General features: G+C 52.7%; 1 protein-coding gene across 1 annotated transcript; it reads right to left on the reverse strand.

The window, feature by feature from the left end:
• Positions 1–10,029: 10,029 nt before the first annotated feature.
• Positions 10,030–22,761, reverse strand: ISCA2 (iron-sulfur cluster assembly 2). Its single transcript, XM_075425590.1, has 4 exons — positions 22,681–22,761; positions 22,340–22,508; positions 22,083–22,198; positions 10,030–21,892 (listed from the first exon to the last, which is right to left on the reverse strand). Exons 1-4 carry the CDS (start codon positions 22,737–22,739, stop codon positions 21,718–21,720), a joined length of 519 nt encoding a protein of 172 aa, XP_075281705.1. The 5' UTR covers positions 22,740–22,761; the 3' UTR covers positions 10,030–21,717.
• Between the last annotated feature and the right edge of the window lie 859 nt (positions 22,762–23,620).

Consider the following 23,620-nt stretch of genomic DNA (forward strand, 5'->3'; position numbering starts at 1 on the left):
CTTCCTGAGACCACTCCCTCGGGGCGTTCAGAAGCATTACCTGTATCTCCTTTCCAATGCACAGTTTGCACCAAACCCAGTACTTCTTGACCAGCCACCACAGTAACTGAAGAAGCAGTCCCTTCTCTGTGCTCCCACTAGGGAACACTGATGTTTGTTGTTTCCTCTTTGCTTTTTGCCGTCAGAGATTTGCACACCTCACTGCCCCAGCCCAGCAGTTCATCAATGCCGTGATAGGTTTGTGAGGCCCATCAAAGCCGTGGGATTAGAGCCTTCACAAGCCACCAGTTTTCTACTGAATGCTCCCCCAACTTTGCCGACAAGTCTGCAGCAGCAATGACCCAGTTTCGCCTCTCTCCACCACTCAACCTTAGACAAGAGTATGGGACTTATTATGCTGGGACTTGTTCTCCTAAGCATGAGGACGTTGCTGTTATCAGCAGTTGACAGACCATCAAGAAAATGCTGCTGTCAAAGTGACAAGCCAGTGGTTAGCATTTCCCCAAAACCATGTTTGTCTGTAAACAGCAGGAGGGGTGCTCCTGCTCACAAAAACGGGCTCTCTGGGGCCTGAGGGGAATTGTCTCCCCATGCCCGATGGGTTCCAGCCCCCCAGCATTGCTGCCAGTGAATGAGCAGTTTCTGAGATGGCTGCTGGGCACTGCTGCAGGCAGGAAGAAGCCCTGGCCGCCTCGCCGAAGACTTTTGGCTGGTGAGGGGTGAAGATAGTCAGTGTGATGTGGCTGTCCACCACATCTGGACCCTTTTTTTTGGAAGAACATGTATTAGACTTGAATAAACTCTAAGCATGGTGGGAGAGGACTCGGCATGGAGCATCAGGCCCATGGGCTCCCTAATCTGGCCATTACGTAGGAGTGTCTGCTAACCAGAGCTCATCTCCTTTTTTTTTTTTTTATTAAAGCAAATTCTTTCCAATTAAACCTTGTTTTTTAAAATTTAGGACCAAAATTCTCAGCATCCCATTTTCCCCGACAATGCAGATGCTCTTACACCATGGCCCCGATTCCTTCAGATGAGGAAGCCCCTGCCGGCAGCAGCCGAGGGGCCATCAGACCCGCGGTGCTGCCAGGCTGACAAATGGGAGGTCACCTGCAGTTATTTTGTGAAGCAACCCACATGCATTATTTAGAGCGAAGCCCAGAGTGACACCTCCCTTGTGTGCTCTTGAGCCGGGCTGGTCTAAAATGCAATTGTTTGAAATGTCACGCCAGGAGGACCTTTACCAGCAAGCGCTGTGTGCAAAAAAGAGATGTTTTGGAAGCATGTGTTTTAGCTCTTTAGCGTTTGGTCTCTTGGGGGAATAGGCTGTCTCCATCATTTAGTACCTGTTTTCCATGAGCCAAGCCTGATCATGGCTGTTTGGTGACTTTTGGTAATGTATACAGGGTTTCTGTTTGAAATGAAGCCTGTGGACAGGATATTTCCCTTAGCATTTAGAGTGCTCTCCCACCAGAGGACTGGCCTGAGGTTTCAAGGTATTGAATCACTCCCTTTCATTCGCAGGTGGTTTTGCTCTAAAAATGTGTCACAAAGTAGTGAAAAAAAAAAAAACAGGGGAAAAAAATGCTGAAGTCCATCTCTTGACTCAGATAGCCATGGCCAGATATTAAAGACAGGTATTAGCACCTCCTTCCTTCCTCCCAGAAAATCCGTCCTCCTTGTGAGGTGCTTTGGTGAAGTGCCCAGAGGTATTAAAGGACAAGGGATTCTGCATGACTCTGGGTCCAAATGAGCCCCCCAGGATGGAATTTGGTCACAGAAAACAAGGAGCTGCCTATTCCCTAAAACTTGATTTTTCTACAGCCTGTCATTTCCATGCAGGCAGTGTCGGCTGCGTTAGGCAGGACACGGCGTAAGCTTGTCTCAGGCATAGGTGGGCAGAGGGTGAGCAGGAGCCTGCCTCTTTAATGGGGAAGGAAACCCAATTAATCCCATTCAGACTCAAAGCCTACCACCAGAGAAACGCTGAGAGGTCAACGGAGAACTGTTCTACATAGCTACATTTTTATTGTACTAATTTCCCTGCTGCTCAGTCAGAGGATTCAAGAGAAAATCCATTTTGCAGCTAGCATTTAAGTAGAAAAAACCTTTTAGAAAATGGTGGGAACCACCTCGGAGAAAGTCTGCATTGCCCAGCTTTGCTTTTCCCAGGAACAAGGCTGCCTTTCCAGGGGGTCTGCTAGTGCTCGCGTGCCTGGTCCCTGAGCACACCAGCTTTTTAATCGAGATTTCCCTGCTGGGGCTGGCTCAGGGTAAGTGCCGAGCATCCCGCCAGAGCTGCTGGTCCAGGGCAGAGTTCCTACCCTCCTGTCTTACGTCAGAGAGGAAAGATGCTGGGTTTCCCCCAAAACCTTCCACACAGCCTCAGAAAGGAAAGACTCCATATTTCACTCAAAGTCAGGAATTCAGAAGATTAGAGAAAAAAACTGTCGATTACTATTTCTATCAATTAAATACAGATCTCCTTTTTCTGCCCTAAATGAACAGGCTGCTCTTTCTTTCCCTGATAATGCCAAAGCTTGCAAATCCCTCCCTGAAAATGGTTTCCCACTTAACTGGTGACTGTATGCTCGTTAACTGCTGAAGTGCGTTGAATTATTTTGCACTTTTTATTGGCATTATTAAAAGGTTGGGGAAAAAAAGAAACCCTTATAGGTGTCATCTCGTGAAGCTGAGGCTTGCCTTCTATGTTGCCAGTGTTGTGGCTGTTCTCAAGGCAACTGCACAGACCCTGCGAAGGCGGCAGAGAGCCCAGTGGCTTGGCAAGGGGAGCAGAGCTAGCAGGGGCTGTTTCCCTCACTCCATCTGAACATCCTTTTTCTGCCACTGGTGTGCGAAGGTGCTCACCATAGGAGCTGCTGTCACAGAATCACAGAATGGTAGGGGTTGGAAGGGACCTCTGTGGTCATCTAGTCCAACCCTCCTGCCGAAGCAGGGTCATCTACAGCAGGCTGCAGAGGACCTTGTCCAGGTGGGTCTTGAATATCTCCAGAGAAGGAGACTCCACAACCTCCCTGGGCAGCCTGTTCCAGTGCTCCGTCACCCTCAGAGGGAAGAAGTTCCTCCTCATGTTCAGACGGAACTTCCTGTGCTTCAGTTTGTGCCCATTGCCCCTTGTCCTGTCGCTGGACACCACTGAAAAGAGCTTGGCCCCATCCTCCTGACACCCACCCTTCAGATATTTATAAGTATATATTAGGTCCCCTCTCAGCCTTCTCTTCTTCAGGCTGAACAAGCCCAGCTCCCTCAGCCTCTCCTCATAGGAGAGATGTTCCAGTCCCCTCACCATCCTTGTAGCCCTCCGCTGGACTCTCTCCAGTAGCTCCTCATCTTTCTTGAACTGGGGAGCCCAGAACTGGACACAGTACTCCAGATGAGGCGTCACTAGGGCAGTGTAGAGGGGAAGGAGAACCTCCCTCGACCTGCTGGCCACACTCCTCCTAATGCATCCCAGAATGCCATTGGCCTTCTTGGCAGCCAGGGCACACTGCTGGCTCATGGTTAACCTGTCGTCCACCAGGACACCCAGGTCCCTCTCCGCAGAGCTGCTCTCCAGCAAGTCCGCCCCAAGCCTGTATTGATGCATGGGATTGTTCCTCCCCAGGTGCAGGACCCTGTACTTGCCCTTGTTGAACCTCTTCAGGTTCCTCTCTGCCCAACTCTCCAGCCTGTCCAGGTCACGCTGAATGGCAGCACAGCCTGCTGGTGTATCCACCACACCTCCCAGTTTGGTGTCATCAGCAAACTTGCTGAGGGTACACTCTAACTCTTCATCCAGGTCGCTGATGAAGAAGTTAAACAAGGCTGGGCCCAGTACTGGCCCCTGAGGGACACCACTAGTTACCAGCCTCCAACTAGACTCAGTGCCACTGATGACAACCCTCTGAGTTCTGCCATTCAGCCAGTTCTCAATCCACCTCACCGACCACTCATCCAGCCCATACTTCCTGAGCTTCCCTAGGAGGATAAGGGATGTCTCTGGTTTCCAGCCTGCTGCAGCCTCCACCACCACCTGCTTGGAAACACAGTTTAGCAGCGAAAGTCGTAGCTGGTTCCTGCTCCCCCCTCCCACAAGAGAAGGGCTTCGGTCCCCATTTGAACCATTTGGGTCCAGCGAGGTGCTGGGAAGGATCCAGGAGACTGCAGGGAGGGCTGGCACCCTCCACCCGTTGCCTGAGGCATGCGGGGCACTGCACAGCTACCATCGGGCCACTGCACGGCTCACCATCCCTGCAGGGTGACCCCATAAGGGCTAGAGGAGCTGGGGCCCAGGGCCCAGGAGTGACTTTGGCAGAGCCACTGGGACAGGGGAGCCCTGGCTGGGGGCATGGGGGGAGTGATGCAGGGGATTTGGTGGAACAGGGGGATGCTGGGGCAACATGGCAGCGAGTGAGCAATGAGGTGCGAGAGGAAGGGAAGCAAAAACTAGCTGGGGCTGCTCTGAGCACCCAAGGAGCACCCAAGGAGCACCCAAGTCCCTAGTGGCTTATGGTGCTGTCCCCGACCCTGTGGGGTCCTCCCACCACTGTGGGAGCCCAAGCTGCTGGTCCCCTCCTGGGCAGCTTGCTCAGCCCGCAGCTTGCTCAGCCACAGGACTCCTGTGTCCCTTCTCCTGCCTTCTGGTCCTGCCTTTCTTCCTTCTCCTCTGCCACCTCCCTTGCCTCTGTGCCCCCACCCCTGTCTGGAGCTTCCAGATGCCCACACATCAGTGCTGCATGTGGCCAGGCCAGCTTTTCTGATCCTCCCTCACACTTACCCACACCATCACTGACTTCCAAGGGGCACGGAAGAAGAGAGGTGGACAGTCGTTTTGCTGGGAATGGAGAAATGCTGGAGCTGGGTGATACAGGTATTGGATGCTGTTGGACCGGGCTCAGTTCTGACCCAGGATGGGAAAGCTGCTTCGTTGCCATTGGGTTTTGCTGTCTCTGTTGCGTTGGGTCCCGTGCTCTCGGCTGAGTGCTAACTAGAGGTGGTTCCCAGGCTCTGGGGCTGAGCACAGGTTCCCCCTTAGATGTCAGTGGGTCTCCTCTGGATATGTCTTCAAGGACAGCTCTGCTGGACTTAAAGACAGACCGATGTTTGATGGAGAACCTGTTACCTCTGCTTTGCGAGTGCGGAGCAGAGCATCCGCAGCCTGCAGTGCCCTCACTCTGGGCCAAAGAGGGGGACAGCTCTGCGGCCACGTGTGGAGGATTCCTGGACACGACCTTGGTGGGCAGCAAGCTGCAAAGATCCTGCTTGCCTGCCTGACCCCCACAGCACCCCACCCCAGTCCTCTTTCTGGGTCATGCCATCCAGGAGACGTCTGCTGGGGCTCCCCTGTTTTTGTCTTGTCCTGTGCGGGGTGCTGAGGAGGGACGTCTGCTGGGGCAGGGCTCCCCTGCCACCAGCACACTGCTGACTGCGTGAGTTCCCGCAGCCGCCCCTGCCAGCCCCCTCACTCACACGTATTGGAAGAAATAATTGGATGGATTGAAGTGCAGCACCGTTTTACTTAACAGATAAGAAATTTCATATCTGCCCTGATTAGGGGCCAAGAGATATGAGCTCACTCCAGAGCCAGCAACGGAGGCAATTTCATTTCAATTCTGCTGACGGGGGAAGAAGCTTGAGGGGCTGAGTACCACTGCGGTTCGCTGCATTGATGTCACTGCAGAGAGGACCTGCCTGCTGCCGGCAGGCGCAGGGGTGTTCTAAGCACCTTGGCCAGGGAGGTGTCCCCAGAGAGCCCTGTGCAGCCCCTAAGCACAGCTGGCTGGCATCTGGCGGTGAGCACAGCGTGGGGGCTCAGGGCACGCGAGATGCTCATCCTCCCGCTCAGCACCTGGAGGGCAGGGGCATCCCGAGCCCTTGCTCCCTGTGCCGGTGGTACCCGGCACATCACCACCTCTGCTCCTTTATCACAAGTGCAATATACCCAGACTGGTAAAGCAAATCAGAGTCAAGCTGAAGCCATCATGGCACATGGGTCTGTTTAAGCTGGCAACAGCTTGACTGTCACCCTGTGTCAGGTGTAGCGCAGATGTGATGTCTTTGGTGCCTCATCTCAGCATGACAAAAGGTCTTCAGCAGAGGTATTATTTCTTAAATCCCTCGGGACCGAGGTCCCCACCGGTCCCCCTGCTTTCTGGCTGTCTTGCCGCCACAGAGCCATGTGAAACAGGCTGTGTCACAGCACAGCCAACTCTTGCAGATGGGTCAGGACACAAACCCATATCATGGCAGGCACACGTGTGTTTGAGCATCTCTGTCCTCAGCGGTGGTTGGAGGTAACCAGTAAGTCCGTGTACCCACTGAGGTAGGCCGGATGTCCCTCACCTCCCAAAGAGGCGGGCTGGCGAGGAGAGAAGTCACCCTGGCAGTCCTGGCAGCTGCCAGGGCAAAGCTCAAAAGGAGAAAATTTGGGCAGCTCTCCAACTCTGCAACCAAAGCTGGAGCCGTTGAGTCTACAGGTGTGAAAAGGAGGCATGAAGAGGAGGACCTTTACCTGTGCTTATACTGAAACCAGTAAAGACATTAATTGCCACCAGCATGATGAGCCAGAGCAGGATGCTATGCTGTGCCAAGGGAAATGGTATCTGAGGTTGAGGCAGCAAAGTCAGGAGGAGATACAAATGACAGCGGGTATAAAGTTGCTCTTTGAACACAGGGTCCTCAGTGTGCAAAAAAACAAGTGACAGAGCAGCACGAGACATGTTGTGCACCAAGGACTGGGTCATTGGTTCACTGACGGCACGAACACTCGGCACACAGACAGTGCTGTCAGCCCTCACAACTTCACTCCTAAGCTCACGGCGTTTGACACCCGTCCTTGGGGCCCAGTGTCTACAGGCATGTTTCTATAAGCTGCAAATAAAAATATTTTTCATACGTTTTCATGTATTTGTCAACATTATCAAAATAAAAATAATTTCCAGCCCGCTGGAGCGTAAGCTGGGACTGTGCATCTGGGGAGCATGGGCAGTGCTGCATCCTGCATGATGGGCCATCCTTGTGAAGGAAAGGGCAGTGGTTTGGCTAAGGTGGCACGTCCTTGGGATCCAGGAGCATTTTCAGCACAGCCAGCAGTCAGCAGAGAAGAGCAGCAGGTTCAAGTGATGCTGTTTTTAGGCAAGTGAAATGCCTAAAAACACCACAAGTCCCTAATGCATCCACGAAATGGGAGAGATTGAGCATCATCCACATACTGAGAGGCTTCTGGGGAGTGGAGTGCCCCCTCACACAACCCTGCACGAGGCACAGGGCAGAGATGAACCGGGGATGGAGGCCGGTGCGGTGACAAACGTCCTCCTGCCATCAGCCAGGACCAGGCGCTGGTGTTCATAGGAGGAAGCTGGGGAGGCTTCCCCTCTCTTACAAAACTGATGCTGAGTTTTCAAATCAATAGCTTCACCTTCTAAAATGTTCCAGAAGAGCCTGTAACGATTTTTAATCTATTCTAAATGTCAGAACAAACAGTGTTTTCTTCCGAAAGGCTTTGCAGGCAGCAGTGCTGGGAGCCAGGCGGGCAGTGAGCGCAGCTGCTCTGCCTCTCCATCCCTTTGTTCTCGGTTACGCAGCTGCCATGGTGGCCACCTCATACCCATCTGTGGTCTTGGGCTGCTCCAAGGAGCCTTGGCCCGGGCAGGAGCCAGCTTTATTTCTTGGGCTATTTTCTATGAAAGCAGGGATAACTACAGAAAGAAGACCTGCGCCTCAGGGTGAAGCTTTATCACTACCTCTTGCTGCTATGTATGGCTTAGTTTGGAGCAGCCAGGGCCTGGGGAACATTTCAGTTCCCCAGAAGGGAAGGATGTTTACCCTGAAGCCTGCTTTGACTTTAGGAAAAAGTCCCTGGCAGCTGTCAGGGCTGAGAGGTCCTCAGGGCATGTGTTGCACTCCCACTGCCTTCCCGCAGCAACTGGTTTGAGAGCGCTGGTGTCAAGCCTGTTGCAGAGAGACGAGGCATTCCCGGGAGCGAGCGGCTTCAGAGGAGACACTTTCAGCAGTCCTTCGGTCCCTCCGAGGATTTGCAGATGGCTCGAGTCACATCTGCTGCTTGCTTTTTTCTCTCTTACCTTTGCAGATGCATTTTCCTCACACTTCCTCCACCAAGCCCCTCCTTCCCTCCTCCGGGCTGCGGGAGCAGAAGTGGTAAAGATGGAAAAAAATCTGAATGCATGGAAATAGGTCAGAGACTCTCAGGTCTCCCAGTGTGCCAGAACAGGCTATTGAGATGGGCAAGCATTAAGCTATTTAAGCAATTAAATGACGCAGAGGGTCCTGCCTGGCACCAGCTTTGGCCACCCTTGCTTCTCAGGGGCGTACCTTGTACTGGTCTGCTTTACTGAGCTTGAAGCAGCCCAGACAGCCCAGTCCTGCCTGGTGTGGGCAAATGTGAAATCCCCCCTGATACATGCCCTTAGCCTCTCTAACCTGCCAGGGGCCTGGGGTGGAAGCGGGGAGTGGGGTGTGGGTGGCCAAAGCTGTCCGGAAGCTGGTACCTGGCACAGAGGTGCTGTGTGAGACTGGAGGTCTCGGCGGACAACCGCACGCTGCGTTGTAAATGGAAATTTCCTCTTGACATCTAATCTCGCTGCTGAAAAGCATGTATGCTTGTCAATAGGCCAGGCAGGGATATGGTATTCTATGCCGGTGCTGGCTCCTCTCTCTCTGATCAGGAAATCCTCCAAACATGCTCTCCAAGAAAGAGAGAGCCTTTCTGGCTTAGCCCAGAAGGCCAACCGCATCCTGGGCTGCATCAAAAGCAGTGTGGTCAGCAGGTCGAGGGAGGTGATTCTGCCCCTCTGCTCTGGTGAGACCCCACCAGGAGGTCTGCGTCCAGCTCTGGAGCCCCCAGCACAGGAAAGACATGGACCTGGTGGAGCGGGTCCAGAGGAGGGCCATAAAAATGATCAGAGGGATGGAACACCTCTCCAACAAGAAAAGGCTGAGAGAGTTGGGATTGTTCAGCCCGGAGAAGAGAAGGCTCCGGGGAGACCTTGTAACTACCTTCCAGTACTTAAAGGAGGCTTATAAGGAAGATGGGGACAAACTTTCTAGCAGGGCCTGTTGTGATAGGACAAGGGGTAATGGTTTTAAATCAAATGAGGGTAGGTTTAGACTAGATATAAGGAAGAAATCTCCTGAAATGAGGGTGGTGAAACACTGGAACAGGTTGCCCAGAGAGGTGGTAGATGCCCCATCCCTGGAAACTTTCAAGGTCAGGCTGGACAGGGCTCTGAGCAACCTGATCTAGCTGAAGGTGTCCCTGCTTGCTGCAGGGGACTTGGGCTAGATGACCTTTAAAGGTCTCTTCCAACCCAAACTATTCTATGATTCTATGACTCTATAAGCATCCCCTTTCAGGAACAGAATTATGCCAGAAACCTCTGTGTTTCTCTTGCCCACACTGCAGGAGCTCTTGAAGGATGGCTCTGGCTTATTTATAGTTCCTTTCCCCACCATCATACGCTAAAAATGATCAGGCTCCCAGTTTTCACCCTTGCAGCAGAGCTGTGGCTTGAGCCAAAGACAGGAGCAGGCACATCAATCCGTGGGTACCTGTGCCATCCTTCCCACCGTGGGCAGAGAGGTGCTGGCAGGAGATGGGTCGGGGTGAAACCCTAAGTGATCCATGCAGAGCTGCTCTGGGCTCAGCCGGGTCCTGCCCAGCCTGCGGTGAGCATCTCTGGGCAGCTCTGCTCCCCAGGCAGCTCTCCGGGCTCTGCCCGACACTGCCGCACTTCGGAGCGTTGGCTTGTGCCCAGGAGTGTATGAAACACGTTTGGCACGTGTCAAGCTTGCCTCAAAGTGCAGTTTTCAGGACGCCAAACTTTTCAGTCACATTTGTTAGCAAGTTTTGTCTGAAAATGTATGGGATAATTTTTTCCTGAAAATGTCAAAACATTTTGTTTAGACGTTTTCTAAATGAAGTAGCTTGGCTTTCTTTCAACACGACAGTTCCACCTCAAAGCTGACCTATCTTTGAAATTTTTTTTTGTAAATGCTAAAGAATATGAAACATTTGGGGTTTGAATTGACACTTTTATTTTCTGAAAGTCCCCCCCAAGTTTTCCATGTGGCTCGAACGGGTAGGTCTCCCCCTTCCTCCTATCTGTGTGAGGAGGGGTGGGGATGGTTAGCGGGTGATGAAATCCACTCTCCCCATGGTGCTGAGGGTACAGGGAGCTCTCCCAGGCCTCTCCTTCTCTTCTTGCTGGGGCACTGCCTTGGATACCTGTACTCCACCACCTGAGCCCTCTCTCCCTCCCTAGGGTCTTACTCCAGTGCCCTGTTCCCCCATCCTGGGAATAAAACTGCTGCTTTCAAAGCTGCCTGTGCCTCTCTGGCCCCTACACCAAAGACAAAGATTAATGTCTGACTTCATTGACTGACAATGCATCAAGGGGGGGAAAATGTAGCAGGCTGTGGTGGAAAGAGATGGAGGCTGCAGGAGGAGAGGACACAAAGTCAGGGGTGGCAACTGTTTGGTAGTGGTTGCCCCCGAGGGTGTCCTGGAAGAGGAGGGCATGAGTGGGGCTGGCTCTGGGGTGCATGCAGTCCCCCAAAACCTGCCCTGCAGAGCCCTTGGGGACTGCACGCTCCCATCACACCCTTGTGCCCTGGACTGGCTGGGGGGGAACTGGGGCAACCCAGCTGCCGCTACCTCCATCAGGAGCATCAGAAGCATCAGGAGGCTCCTCTTCTCCTCCCACCCCACCGCTGGCCCGCGATGGGGAGAAACCTTTGTTTCCCTTCACTGGCTTCCCTATGCGGCTGACACCACCGATTGCTATGGAAACCCAGGGGATGTGGAGCAGGGGGATGCTGCCTGGCTGGGGGGCTCCCGCAGCGGGAGGGGGTCCCACAGGAGAGGTGATGTGGCAAGGCTGGACACCTTTGCTGGGGTGAGCCCCTGCACGGAGGCAGAGGACAAGCGCTGGCTCGTCCTCCCCATCCCACTGACACCCCAGCAGGTTTGAGGTGCTAGTTATTGCCTACAGAAGATCCTGTGCCTTTCCTCTCTCTGTCTCTGCATCAGTCGTGGCAGGGGCTCGCAGCAGAAAAGCACCTCCCTTATCAGCTGGGGACTGTTGCCAGATTTCGGCTCCGCCAGCCTTTCTTCCCGCAGCGATGTACAGAGGTTTTTCTTATATGTGCAGCTCAAAGGCTCTTCTGTTTCAGTTTCTTGTGAGGACTATCAAAGTGCTTGCAGATTTTTTTTTTTTCCTTTTTTTTAATGTTTAGCAGCTTTTAAGAAGGGTCCCAGCACAGGCGAGAGCCTCTCATCAGGCGCGGGTTCTGCCTCCCCCTCCGAGCAGCAGAGAGAGAAAGTCTTTTAATTAGCGAGCCGGCAGACCCCTTCCTTTCTGTCCCCGCCCAAGCCCCAGCAAAAGGCCAGGAGCAACCATCTGGGGCATCAAAATCAGCTTCTGATGACTGCACCTCCCTTGGCTAGGCACACACATGTCCTGGCAGTCCTGTGAAACTTTAAGGAAAACACGTAACAACTTTCTTCTGCAAAGAGATCAAATTGGCTTTATCTGCCCTAGGTATGTTCTTAGCCCTCTTTCCTCTTAGTATCTCTTAGTCGTTAATGCAGGCGGACTCCTGCTGCAGCAAGCGCTCTTATCTCGGTATTATAGGCCATGAAGTGACATGAGCAAAGGCTGTGAGCAAGCCGGCGATGTTAAGACGAGGTTATCTGCGTAAGCAGTGTCTGAAGCAGGGCAACAGCATGGCCTGTACTGGGATCATCAGACAGAAACATACAGGAGAGGCACACGCATAGGGAGTATCCGGCTTTTAAGGACGTCCCGGTTATGCTTCCTCCCTCTCTTCCCCCACTCTCTTTCCCCCTGGGGTAAATTCATACAGAGAAAATCCTTTCCAGTGCTGCTGGCTCTGCCCGTGATGCACACGTGAGGCTGCTTGTGACCGAAATATACAGCTCTGTGGTGACTCTGATAATAAGATGGACCCCTGGAGAACCTGCCATCCTGAGGCACTGGCCGACCTGCACAGACCTGAGCCAGGGAGAGGAGGCTGGTGCTCAGATCAGACCAGAGAGGCTTTAGTAAGGCAGCAGATGACTCACTGTGCTGCCTGAAGCAGGAAGAAAGCGGGAGCAAGCCCAAGGGACAGAGAAGAGCTGCCTGCAGCCCTTGCCGGGGAGCGGGACCATGCCCCTCGCAGCAGCCTGGGAGAGGAGGGAGCCAGAAAGGGAGCTGATTCCTGGCACTCAGTATCCCATTTTTATTCAAAAAGGTGGGTGTCGTTTTGACGCGTCCCCGAATCCTGGCTTTGATGTGACAGCCTGTGCAAGGAGGTACAAAAGAAGGAAGGGAGATCTAGAAAATGCTTCTTGCCTGAGCCAGGGTTTAGGTAGACTCCTATAATTAACGACTGCGGCTCTCCTAAGAAAGATCCCAGCTGCTTTGCTCTGCAGCCTGCACTATCAATTTTTCTCTCATGCAACCAACACGCACCAAAACTCATTCCTGTGAGGAAAGGAATGCGTATGTATAAATCAAATGCCTCTGGAAAACATGAGCAGGAGGGGAGGGGGCAAAGCGAGCACAGACTCCAAAGCAAGTGACACAAATCAGGATCCCTGGGAGGATGTGATCAGGTTCCCCCAGGCCACAAGAAGCTTGTGGGGTTAAATGTAGCGGGACCTTCACAGCTAAGCATTAGGTGAGGAGCTCAGGCAGTAAGTGAGACCTCTCCGTGCCCAGTGTAGTATACACTGTGCAAGGTGAGCCCTCATTTTGTCTTGAGATAAACAAGCCTCTCAATAAGCTGTCCTGCTGAACTACTTTGTGTTTGGACCAGTCCCAGGAGGGCTAGGACCTCCCCTATCCCCCCCAAGCCCCAATCTTTAGGTAAAGCCCTCCCAACCTGACACTTCCAGTGGTCTCATCTGCCCTGTAGAATTATCACATCCAGCACAGATCAAGAGGACATCAAACCGCAATGCCCAGCATATTGTAGAAGAGGGCATCCTCAAGCAGCAAGTCTGTTCCTCAACTCCTTACAACAGGAGCCTCTACTCATTTGGAGGGTCCTAATCACGCAACATGTTGACCGAGGCTCTGTGCACCCCTGCTTTTCAGATCTTCAGCCTTTTCTCCAGGCCAGTGGGGCCCAGTCCTTGAAAGGCAGGTAGTTTCCCAGTCCTTTGGCAGGTCTGGTTTTCACCTCTGAAACTTTGGCACTTTCTGTTTGCTGAGGGTCCTTTCCTGCAGGCTGTCACCATCCAAAGTTTAGCCAGCAGAAAGCAGAGTGGGTCAGCGGCTTCACGGTTCTGGCACCCCCACGGGTGTACCTCAGGGGGACGGCCACCCAGCGGGCATGGCCATGGGCACGTACTCTGCTCAGGCCCTGCACCCCCTCGGACTGGCTGCCCACTCCCTGTTCCTCCATCCCGTTCGTTTTCTCTAAATGACCTACAGGCCATCCCTTCACTGATTCTTGTCTTCTCAGTGGCTCCCAGGTCTCACCAGGTTCTTCTGCCTGTTACAATACCTCCAGTTGCCTTCCACCCTTGAGCTTCTCTGGGCTATTCCCTCTTCTCCCATACCCGCCCGTCTTGTCTTTGCTCTCTCACAGTGCTGGAGCTCCATTTGATTTGCAGACATGATTTTCTCTCATGTAATTCAGCTCTGCCCTGTGAGTTGGCTCTTCACTGATACATTTTTGCTCAGCTCAAAGAGGATTAAGTAACTTCTTTCACCATGGCAGTCCTATTTCTGGCCTGTGACTGTTATCTGCGAACATAGGACAGCAGCAGCAGCAGGGGGAAGCGTTTTATCAAGAGGCCAAGGGATCTGCCATGCAGTCCCACTGCTTCCCTGCTCCCCACTAAGCTCCTGCAGGCGCTGGTAGATAAAGTTCTGCTAACAATAGCATCGCCCCGTTATTTCTGCCTTTGTCACCAAAGGCATCTACTGAATTCTCTTTTTGAAACACTATTAGCTCTTCCCTGAAAAGTTTCTACATTTAACATGAATCTCCCAGGTCTGAAGCTTGCGGCAAGTGTGCGTGGGTAGGCAGGGAGGCGATGGAATGCAGCCTGCCGGACACACCAGCCGGAGCACAGCCACCCTTGCCCAGGCGCAGCGCAGGGTGCCAGCAAGCAGAACTGACCCCGTGTACCCAGGGGAAGTTGAAGGAGGGGCTGTGTCGCTCCCTCTCTCAATCCTGCCCAGCCGCTACGGACAGGAGGGGGAGAGCCTAAAGCCATCCCAGCTGTGCAGCTCTGCCAGCCACGGCAGCAGGGCTATGACCGAGCCCGCAGGCAACCCTCCTGATGGTTCTAGCTCACGGCACAAGCCTGCCAGCCCGCAGTGGTCCTCAGCAGGAGGAGCCCGGGCTGCCCCTGCTCTCAGGCTGCCGGGCAGCAGGTCGGCGGGGCATGCTGCTCCCCACAGCAGCTGAAGGGCAGCCACCGCTTCACACACGGGGTGCGTACAGCAAGCCTTCCTCCGCAGCCTCTGCCATGGCACCAGATGGAGCCAAGCCAGCCTGGTCCAGCACCGGCAGCACATCCTCCAGCAAACTTCTGCCCATGCAAACCATGCAGTTTGTCCCAGTGCTCAGCATATCAGCTCAGGAGGCAGGTCCCCACGTTTCAGAGACTACTCTCAGTGTCTTCCAAGCAATAGCTCCCAACCAAACCCTGGTAATATATCCAGGCAGTAATTCTTCCAGGGTGAAATCCTGCAAGCTCAGCAATGTATGGCGCTCTCTGGTCTTTATTCTCCGCTTGATGAGACAACAGGAACCCAGGTTGACTGTGACAGCTCTGTCATGTGCAATCAGCGCTGTGGTAGACTACAGCAAGGAAAAGAGTTGTGCTTGAGCAGCACCTGCCTCACCTGGCTGGCCTGCTCTGAAGACCACATCTGCCTCCACGCTAACTCCCCAGCAGACCGAGCTGTATCATTCTCCACTTCAGCACTGGTGAAAGACTAGTGGGGCAGATGTGAAAGGAGAGCTCTACCACATCCTCTCCATGGATGACTCTATTGAATCAGGCTAGAACAGTGCAAGACACCAGCTTTTTCCCTCAGCAGCCAAGATTAGACCATGAATAAGAGGAATTAGCTAAAGGTCAAGCCAGCTAAAACAAGAATAATGAACACAGGCTTAAGGAACAGCTGTGTGCAATTGCTCAAAGTACAGCAGATTCTGTCCTTTTTTTGAGTCAGTGGCTGGTGGGGGGTAGAGATGTTAGCAGTGGACAACTGCACTTCTGGCCAGGGGGCTGTAAGACCCATCACACTGCAAACATCTCATTCTGTGCCCTCCATCCCCTGAGTCGCACACAACACAGATAAACGTTGCCTTTGATCCCTAACTCTCTGATGGTTACGACCTCCTGGAGCAGTCCATGCTGCCCCCATTGCAAGCAGGTCCCTCCTTCCCAAGGTTAATGTGATGTGCCCTGCTGCCTCCAGTCCCAGCAGACAAAGGCTTCTCCTCCAAGTCTTAGACCCCATAATTAACACTTGGCCCCTCGGACCAAAAGGAGCTGGGACACGTCAACCTTCGGAACCTGTTGGAAAGTTCGATTAACTTCAACGGCCTTTTCTGGGAGCATTAGCTGAGGAAACAAAGACCTCAGAGAAGTGCTGGAACATTGTCATCAAATTGTTCTGAACGTCTCCATTTTTAGAAGAGTGAAGGAGCTGAAGGCAATACCTCGGAGCCCCAGTGCACGGGATGGCAGCAGTAGCCGTGGGCCTCTCTTGGCCCTAAGCCTGAGCCAGAGGAGGAAAGGGGGTGGTGATGATGGTGGTGGTAGCATCTCTCTTGTCCTTTGTTTTTTTAAGAAAAATTATTTTTTTGAGAGATGAAGTTCCATTTTCACTACCCCACCCCCATGGTCAGAAAATGAGACCCACAGATAGAGCTGAAGATAATGGCAGGTTGCCATGGAAATGTGCATTTAGTCTCACTGTTTCCATGGCAACTGAAAGACATACCATTCTGTTCATCTGAAGGATGCCAAAGGTAAATGAGCACTGATTAAAACAGGGGCACAAACTTGGGCTCTAATCAACCACAAAGACTAGGGCCATAAACTCTTATTGCTCAAGCAGGAAATATTAAGAGCCATGCAAGTGTTGGGAAGGCCAAAGGCAGGAAGCACTGTGCACAAACTGCTCCCCACAGGGCGAGGAATCACAGCCTTAGAGTAATGGCCCATCTCACTGTCATGAACAGCTTCGTTTCTGTCCACGGCTGGATGCTAAACCCACCCCAAGTTCATGATCTACAGAGCTGTTTCCTGAGCAGATATCTGCCAGTTGCAGCCTAACCCTGGAAACCATGCTGAGCAAACATATTCCTCAGAAATAAGCAAGATCCAAACTGCACCATTAATCCTACACCTAGCCCTTAAAAAAAAAGGCAAGAAAGAGATGACCCAAATGGAGGAGTTTGATATAATACAGACGGCTGCAGTTTATTCCCACCAATGCTCTGACTCCTTGAATGGGGGTTCTTTTTCCTGGCTGGCTGACAGTCATAACAAATACACCACTACGCGAGGGTACCCTCTTCTCTGCTGCCAGTCTCTCCGGCAGCTACGGCCCGTTCCAGAGGAGCATGGTGAATGCTGGGAGAGCACTTCAGCCGGGGTGCATGAAAACAGGCAAAAAGAACGAAGCATCAAAATGGTGCATGTCCCATCACACCCTCTGCTGATGAACCTGACTGCTGTGTTTGCTTGTGGAGAGAGCATGCAGTTTGGTCCTCAAGCACGTGCTGTAGCAGCTCACCCTGAAAATACAGCACGCTTGCTCTGAACTCAATACTCATCTGGCCACCCCCAGCTAAGGGTGTGCATAGTGGGGCTTATATCACTCTGGTTTTTACTTCCAGCTGCTAGTCGATGTTCAAAATGCTTGCAAGGCTGAAGACAGTCGTGATATAAAACCATTTGCCTTCACAGTGTGGGGGACAGAAGAGAAGCCTTCTTTCATGCACTTCTGCTTTCCTGCTACCGCCTCCTCCACTGCTCAGTGGTTCCTCCCCCAGGTGCTGGATTCAGGCAAGCCCCAAGAAGGCAGCAAACCACACCACTGTGCGTATGCAGCAGAAGCCCCAGTGGATGCCATCCAGGGGCTACTATCTCCTCACCCCTAGCTGTCTTCCTGGCTCACCCAACAGCTCTGTACAGACACAGAATTTCACAAGGGAGAGGACTGAGCTTAGCAAAATTTTGCAGATGAAAATTTTGGGGTGAGAGGGCCAGTTGTTCCTCTAACATCCACCCTAGGCTGGTCCTCAGCCTTACAGGAGCCACTCACCCCCAAACGCTCTTTGTAGCAAGTTAACACCAGACAGAAGCCCACCAAGATGAGCACAGTACTCCTGTGCATAAACCATGAGAAAAGGAGCATGACAAAAATCTGCCATTTCTCTACCACTGCCTGGCTTGAAGCTTGGAAGAAGGACCCACAGTTAACAGGCAATGGCAGATACCTAATCCAAAGAACAGAGCCAGAGTCACAGGCTGAGGGTGTGCTGGTCGTCTGCTAACAAGTCCCTGCAGAGCTCCAACAAACCCTCACCAAAGTGAGGATTTCTATTCCATCCTTTTCTACCCGCCTGTCAGTGACACTAATGATTGTGCCCTTTTCCCTTAAAGTTTCATCTTAACCTAGGTTTCCATAAATATCTTTCTTGATCATTCATTCCTTGTCAGGTGGGTGAACTGAGAGAATCCTCCTTTTTCACGTGGGAGCAGAGAAAGATTTTTCCACTGCAGTCTCTCATTTGCAATGGAGCAAAGGCAGCACCTCCAGCTCCGCACTCCCGCTTTTTCTCAGTGGTTCAGTGCAAGGGCTCCCATCTATTCCCACACTGTAGGCATCTCACAGGCGTGCCTTGGCAGTCCCTCATAGCCCAGGCAGAACTGCATCCCCTGCACCTTTCTCTTGGCACCGCTGGTCTTGCCCCACAGCTGACTGTGTGATGCCATCTTTGCCCCCTACGGCTATTCAGTGTACAAACCTTGACAAGTCGGGTTTTCGCTTCCATAGGAGCCAGGTTCTCGCCTTTTCTGCCTACACAGCCAAAATTCACGAAGGTCACCTTTACCCTCCCCACTAACATGACGCCCTTCACTGATTTCCTAGACATGGACAGAAGTTTTCGATTTGTGATGTACTGACAGACTTTTTTTAAGAGTCAGGAGGACTCTGTAGGTGGCAGACAGCGCTTTGCACCCATTCCCCACTGGGAGCTGGAAGACTAGCAGCTTTGGCCAGCAGATTACAGCTGCTCCCAGAAAGCAGAACCAGGAGACCAAGAGCAACGTGTTGTACAGCTGGAACCTCTCCAGCTCCTAGCAGTTTCTCTGATGCGGAGACCACACTGCTACAATACCAGACGAACTCAGCTCCAGCCTGCCTCCAAAGCAGGCAGCTGCAAAGAAACTTCCGCTCTTGCCCAGGTCCTGCAGGGACCAGACCCAGGCCCACCCCAGACAGAAGCCAAAATGCTGGTGCATGTCCAGTGCAGCTATTCCCAAGGAGTGAGGGGTCCATCTAGTGTGGTCGGAGCAGTACTGCCAGAACCATGGGCAGAGCAGCCACGTACGCTTCCCCTGCGGCACCCGTGGGGACCCAAAGCCTCATCCCTGGGAGGGAGGAGGCACATGCTCGATTGCCTGATTCACTTCACCAGTGCAGAGTGAGTGAAGGCAGGTGGAACCTGGCTAGGCTGAACAGACACGGCACATTTACATGTGGTAAGAAGAGTAAGCCAAGACGAAGGCTACATGCTTACAGGGCCTGAAGGCAGGTTTTAGGGAAAACAGCCTTGGTGGCTGCTGGTTTGCTACCTCCCCAGGACTACTGCTGCGCTTTTACTTCCCTTAACAGATCCCAAGAGACTTGACCAAGGTCAGACTGTGCGAAATGGATCAAGGATCGATCCGTACTTCCTGGTTCAGAGAGCGATTCCTCCTGACAACTTTCACTGCTCAGTTATCCCAGCTGAAAGAAATTGAGTTTATCTAATGTCTTCTACCTACACAAGCTTTTAGGTCTTACACTTTTCAAAGATAGTTCTGTCCAACATCACATTCAAGACCTGGGAGCATAAGGGTAGGGCCAAAACATCTTGCAGGAGTTTAGACAAGTCTTATAATCACATCCTTTTACTCCCTTTTACAAAAACGGGACAGTGCTACATCCAGCTCCCTCCGATAGCAACATAACAAGGTAGAACTTGTTAACTGCAGGAAACAGAAACGGAAAGGGCTAAACCAAAAGAGCTGCTACTCTGAATCCTGCCCATATTCCCCATGTGACAATTCCAGAGCAGATCACTTACAAACTCCTCTAACAGCTACGGATGAAACTGAAACTAGGTGGCTACCAACTCTGAGTGCCAGAAATCAGTAGGCAAATCAGTGCTGTACGTCTGCTCTGCTCATTAGTTTAGAAAGACATCTGGGAAGCTTCACGACAAAACTGCCTGTGGCACAGAGTCTTAAAAAGCTCAGGGTTTGCCATAAGCCGTTTCCTCGAGATCAAAGTCATGCAGTGCTCCCACGCTCACGTGAAAGACTCGAGTCTTAAACAATTTGGTTATGATCAGATAAAACACAAGAAAGGGAACAAAAATATCTTCCCCATCTCTCCTTTCACCCAGAAGCAGGTGAATCACTTTGATTTAAAAGACATCTAGTGGCAGATAAACTACAGAAAACAACTAATCAAAAGGACGTTATTCTGGAAACTTCTAGATTTCCCATTCCATGGGAGTTTCAGAAGGGAAAGGAGCTACTTCCTTCTTCCATCAGACCAGGCATAAGTTAGACAGATTTAACAGTGAAGCAAGTTATAGAAAAAACTCTCAGACGACTAAGTCAAAAGGACGTGAGGACCCTTCAATAGTGCTCCAGATCCTCCTCTGCCTGTGTCACCTAAGCCTTCCTTCCTGCTGGCAAGGGAAGGCAGCAGAGACACCATGAAACCCGAGAGTTTGTATGACCTAAAATTCCAAGTCAGGTTTAGGAACAGCCTAAAATAGCACTGGGGGATGGAGGGCTGTGTATTTTATTTTTTCATACATACAAGCTTTTTCTTTTTTTAAATAAAAGAAATAAACTATTAATTCTGCCTACCTCAATTTTTCAGCTTCAGTTACTCTGACCAAGTAAAAACTTTCATCCCAGGGACTGACAGCAAAACCACCGCAGGTTGCTGGGACAGAGAGAAGCCCACTGAGCAAGAGAACAGCGAAGTGTCTGGCAAAGCCCATGGTGAGCTGGGGAGTGCAGAGCCAGCAACAGTGGGATGTGTATGGCAGAGAGACTCTGATCCCGTTCAGCTGGAAGACAAGCAATAAGCAACAGCAACCTGAAAGAACACAGATTCCACCCATGTGGAAACGCACAAGCAATACCAATCAACCTCAAAGACTTTTAGTAAGAACTTTCAGTAAACACACACAAGCATATATACAGCCATCTCCTGCAGAGACAAGCAGTTAGGTGGTTCCACACTCGGAACAGGGTAGGCGAGTCAGCACCACCAGGCTGGTGGCTCACAAGGCGCTGAAGATGCTCCCGTGTGCGTGCTCACAGCTACTTCATGTTTCTGGAGGGAAGCGTAGGACACCAGACTTCTCGGTGCCAAATACAGAAATCACTCTAAGTCAGCAAGGAGCAGCAGGGCTGACTTGAGCAACGTGCTTAGCTTGCAGGTTGTTTATCTTGTAAGACTTGTTACTTATCTTGCAAAACTGATATAACAGGTTGTGATCTAGCGCTTAAATTGGCTGGGTGACATCTGGGGCGAGGTGAAGGTCTTGCAGCCTGACGTTGCTTCAGCAAAACTAGAGACCCACGTACATCTGTACTGAATTCCCCACTCCCATGCTGAACCACTGACCCCCACCAAACTTCCATAATTAGCAACACTTGCTAAGAGTCAACCAGCACATGGTAATTGACTTAGTCCCACCTCACCAGGAATATAAACGTGGCATTTAGAATCTTCTATTTTGAGAATGAGAACTCCAACTAACTGGATGGGTCTGGACCTCCCTCCTCCGCAAGCAGTGATGTCTCTTTGGTAAGATTCGTGCCTCTATGTCAGGTCATACCTGAGGAAATTGTTAATATTGCTTAATTAATTAATTACTGGCTAGCCTTAAGACTAGTGCTAAATGCAGCAAATGAATTTATCAATGGCAATTCTGAATTTGTTCTATCTGCTGCCTTAATAAATCACTTCTGTTCAACTTTGCAAACCTGGCTCAGTAAAAGTCCTTGAAAGGGCTCTGACAGGCAAACGTTGACTCTGATAAGTGGCTACACACGCACTTCTTTAGGTGTAAACCGCTGACCAAGTCTGGGACTAAGACTAGATCCAGCCACACCCAGATGCCTCTCTGAGAAGGAGTTCAGAAAGCAAAGGGGTCCTTTCTGAACCTCAGGACTCAATGGGAGGGCCTTCGACCCCCCTGCCCAGCCACACATCAGACTCATATTTCTAATGTGACAGGAAGGCCAACAGGTCTTGGAGATAGGCTCAGCGCAGACACACACACTGCTGCAGTCATGTGTAACAGCCATGTTATAGGGTAAGGGAGATGAGAGGAGCAGCTGGCAATGAGAAGTAGCAAAAATGCTCTGAAGACTGTGCGAAAGTGCCTGAAGACAGTGTCCATCCATGGGAAGTCCGGTCAGAATTTGACAGAGAAGGAAGTCCCACAGGAGCAACCCTTCTCTGCCTGGGGGTTGCTCACCACCTGGAAGGAGCTGCGAATCAGCTCCTGGCTGAAGTCCACCATAGAACCTTTCACGAAGGCCAGGCTGTCCACATCCACCACCACACGGGCACCACCTTGTTCAAACACCCTGCAGAAAAGCACCATGTTTAACCATTAACCATGCTGCAGACTCGACAGAGAAGCACAACCTGAGCACTTTCCTCATCTCACAGGCTTGCTCCCTTCAATTCAACGTACTATCATGTCATGCACGCCCTCCTCGTCACCTTTGCAAACAACAGTCACACCCGACCACCACTACACCCCTTTGTCCTTGCCTGTCATCAGGACCGATAACCGTGTCCAAGGAAAACTTGTACTGGAATCCAGAGCAGCCACCCCCTTCCACCTGCAGCCTAAGAAACTCTGAGCCTTCTGTGATCTCCAGCAGCCTCTGCAAGGAAAAAGAAGAGGAGGATTAAGAGGCCCGCTGAACAAACCGGCGGCCGCTCAGAGGCTTTCCCGGCGTTCTCAGGGCAGGCCCGGCAGTTCAGAATCCCTCCCGGGATACCCGAGCTGCCTCCCGGGGTCCCACCTTCACGCAGCTCTCGCTGAGGAAGACCTGTTCCTCGCTGCGGTCGCTCTCTGTCGGGCCCGGCTGGGAGAAGGACGATGCCCACCGCGGCGGGCGACCAACCGCAGAGGCAGAACCCGCCGGGGGCCCCGGCAGCGCTCGTCCTCGGCACAGCAGAGCGGGACGCCACCTGCCTCGGCGAGAGGGAAGGAGAGGGGGAGCCTCAGCGTGGTCCGCGGCCCGGCCAGCAGGCCCGGCCCCTGCAGCCGCCACCCCCTGCCGCAGAGCGGCGACGCACGGGGATACTCGAGGCCCCCGACAGGCCGAGGGGAGCGAGTGAGCCCGCCGCCGCGGAGCGGTACCTCATCCGGCCGCCCAGCGCCAGCCTCCACCAGAGCCTCAGCGCCCCCGGCGCCGCCATGATGCCCCCGCGACCGCCCGCCCTCCCGGCCGCTCATTGGCTGCCCGCCGCCGCCGCTTCCGTCCAGGGCCGCCATGGCGCCCGCCGAGGCGGAAGCGCTGTGCCGTCGGGGGTTGCTAGGCAACGCGCGGCCAGGTGGGCGGTGTCGCCTGCACCGTGCGGCCTAGCCCGGCGGCCCGGCCCGGTGTCCCTCCGCGGGGACAGGGAAGCCGCTGGCTCGGTGAAGGCAGCAAAGCCGCCGGAGCTTGGCACAAAGGTGCGAAGCCACCGTTCGCCCTTCACAGAATCACAGAATGTTCGGGGCTGGAAGGGACCTCTGTGGTCATCTAGTCCAACCCTCCTGCCGAAGCAGGGTCACCTACAGCAGGCTGCAGAGGACCTTGTCCAGGCGGGTCTTGAATATCTCCAGAGAAGGAGACTCCACCACCTCCCTGGGCAGCCTGTTCCAGTGCTCCGTCACCCTCAGAGGGAAGAAGTTCCTCCTCATGTTCAGACGGAACTTCCTGTGCTTCAGTTTGTGCCCATTGCCCCTTGTCCTGTCGCTGGGCACCACTGAAAAGAGCTTGGCCCCATCCTCCTGACACCCACCCTTCAGATATTTATAGGCATTTATAAGGTCCCCTCTCAGCCTTCTCTTCTTCAGGCTGAACAAGCCCAGCTTCCTCAGCCTTTCCTCGTAGGAGAGATGCTCCAGTCCCCTCATCATCCTCGTAGCCCTCCGCTGGACTCTCTCCAGTAGCTCCTCATCTTTCTTGAACTGGGGAGCCCAGAACTGGACACAGTACTCCAGATGAGGCGTCACCAGGGCAGTGTAGAGGGGAAGGAGAACCTCCCTCGACCTGCTGGCCACACTCCTCTCAACGCACCCCAGGGTACCACAG

The sequence above is a fragment of the Opisthocomus hoazin genome, chromosome 7, assembly GCF_030867145.1.
Source record: "Opisthocomus hoazin isolate bOpiHoa1 chromosome 7, bOpiHoa1.hap1, whole genome shotgun sequence".
Lineage (NCBI taxonomy): Eukaryota > Metazoa > Chordata > Aves > Opisthocomiformes > Opisthocomidae > Opisthocomus > Opisthocomus hoazin.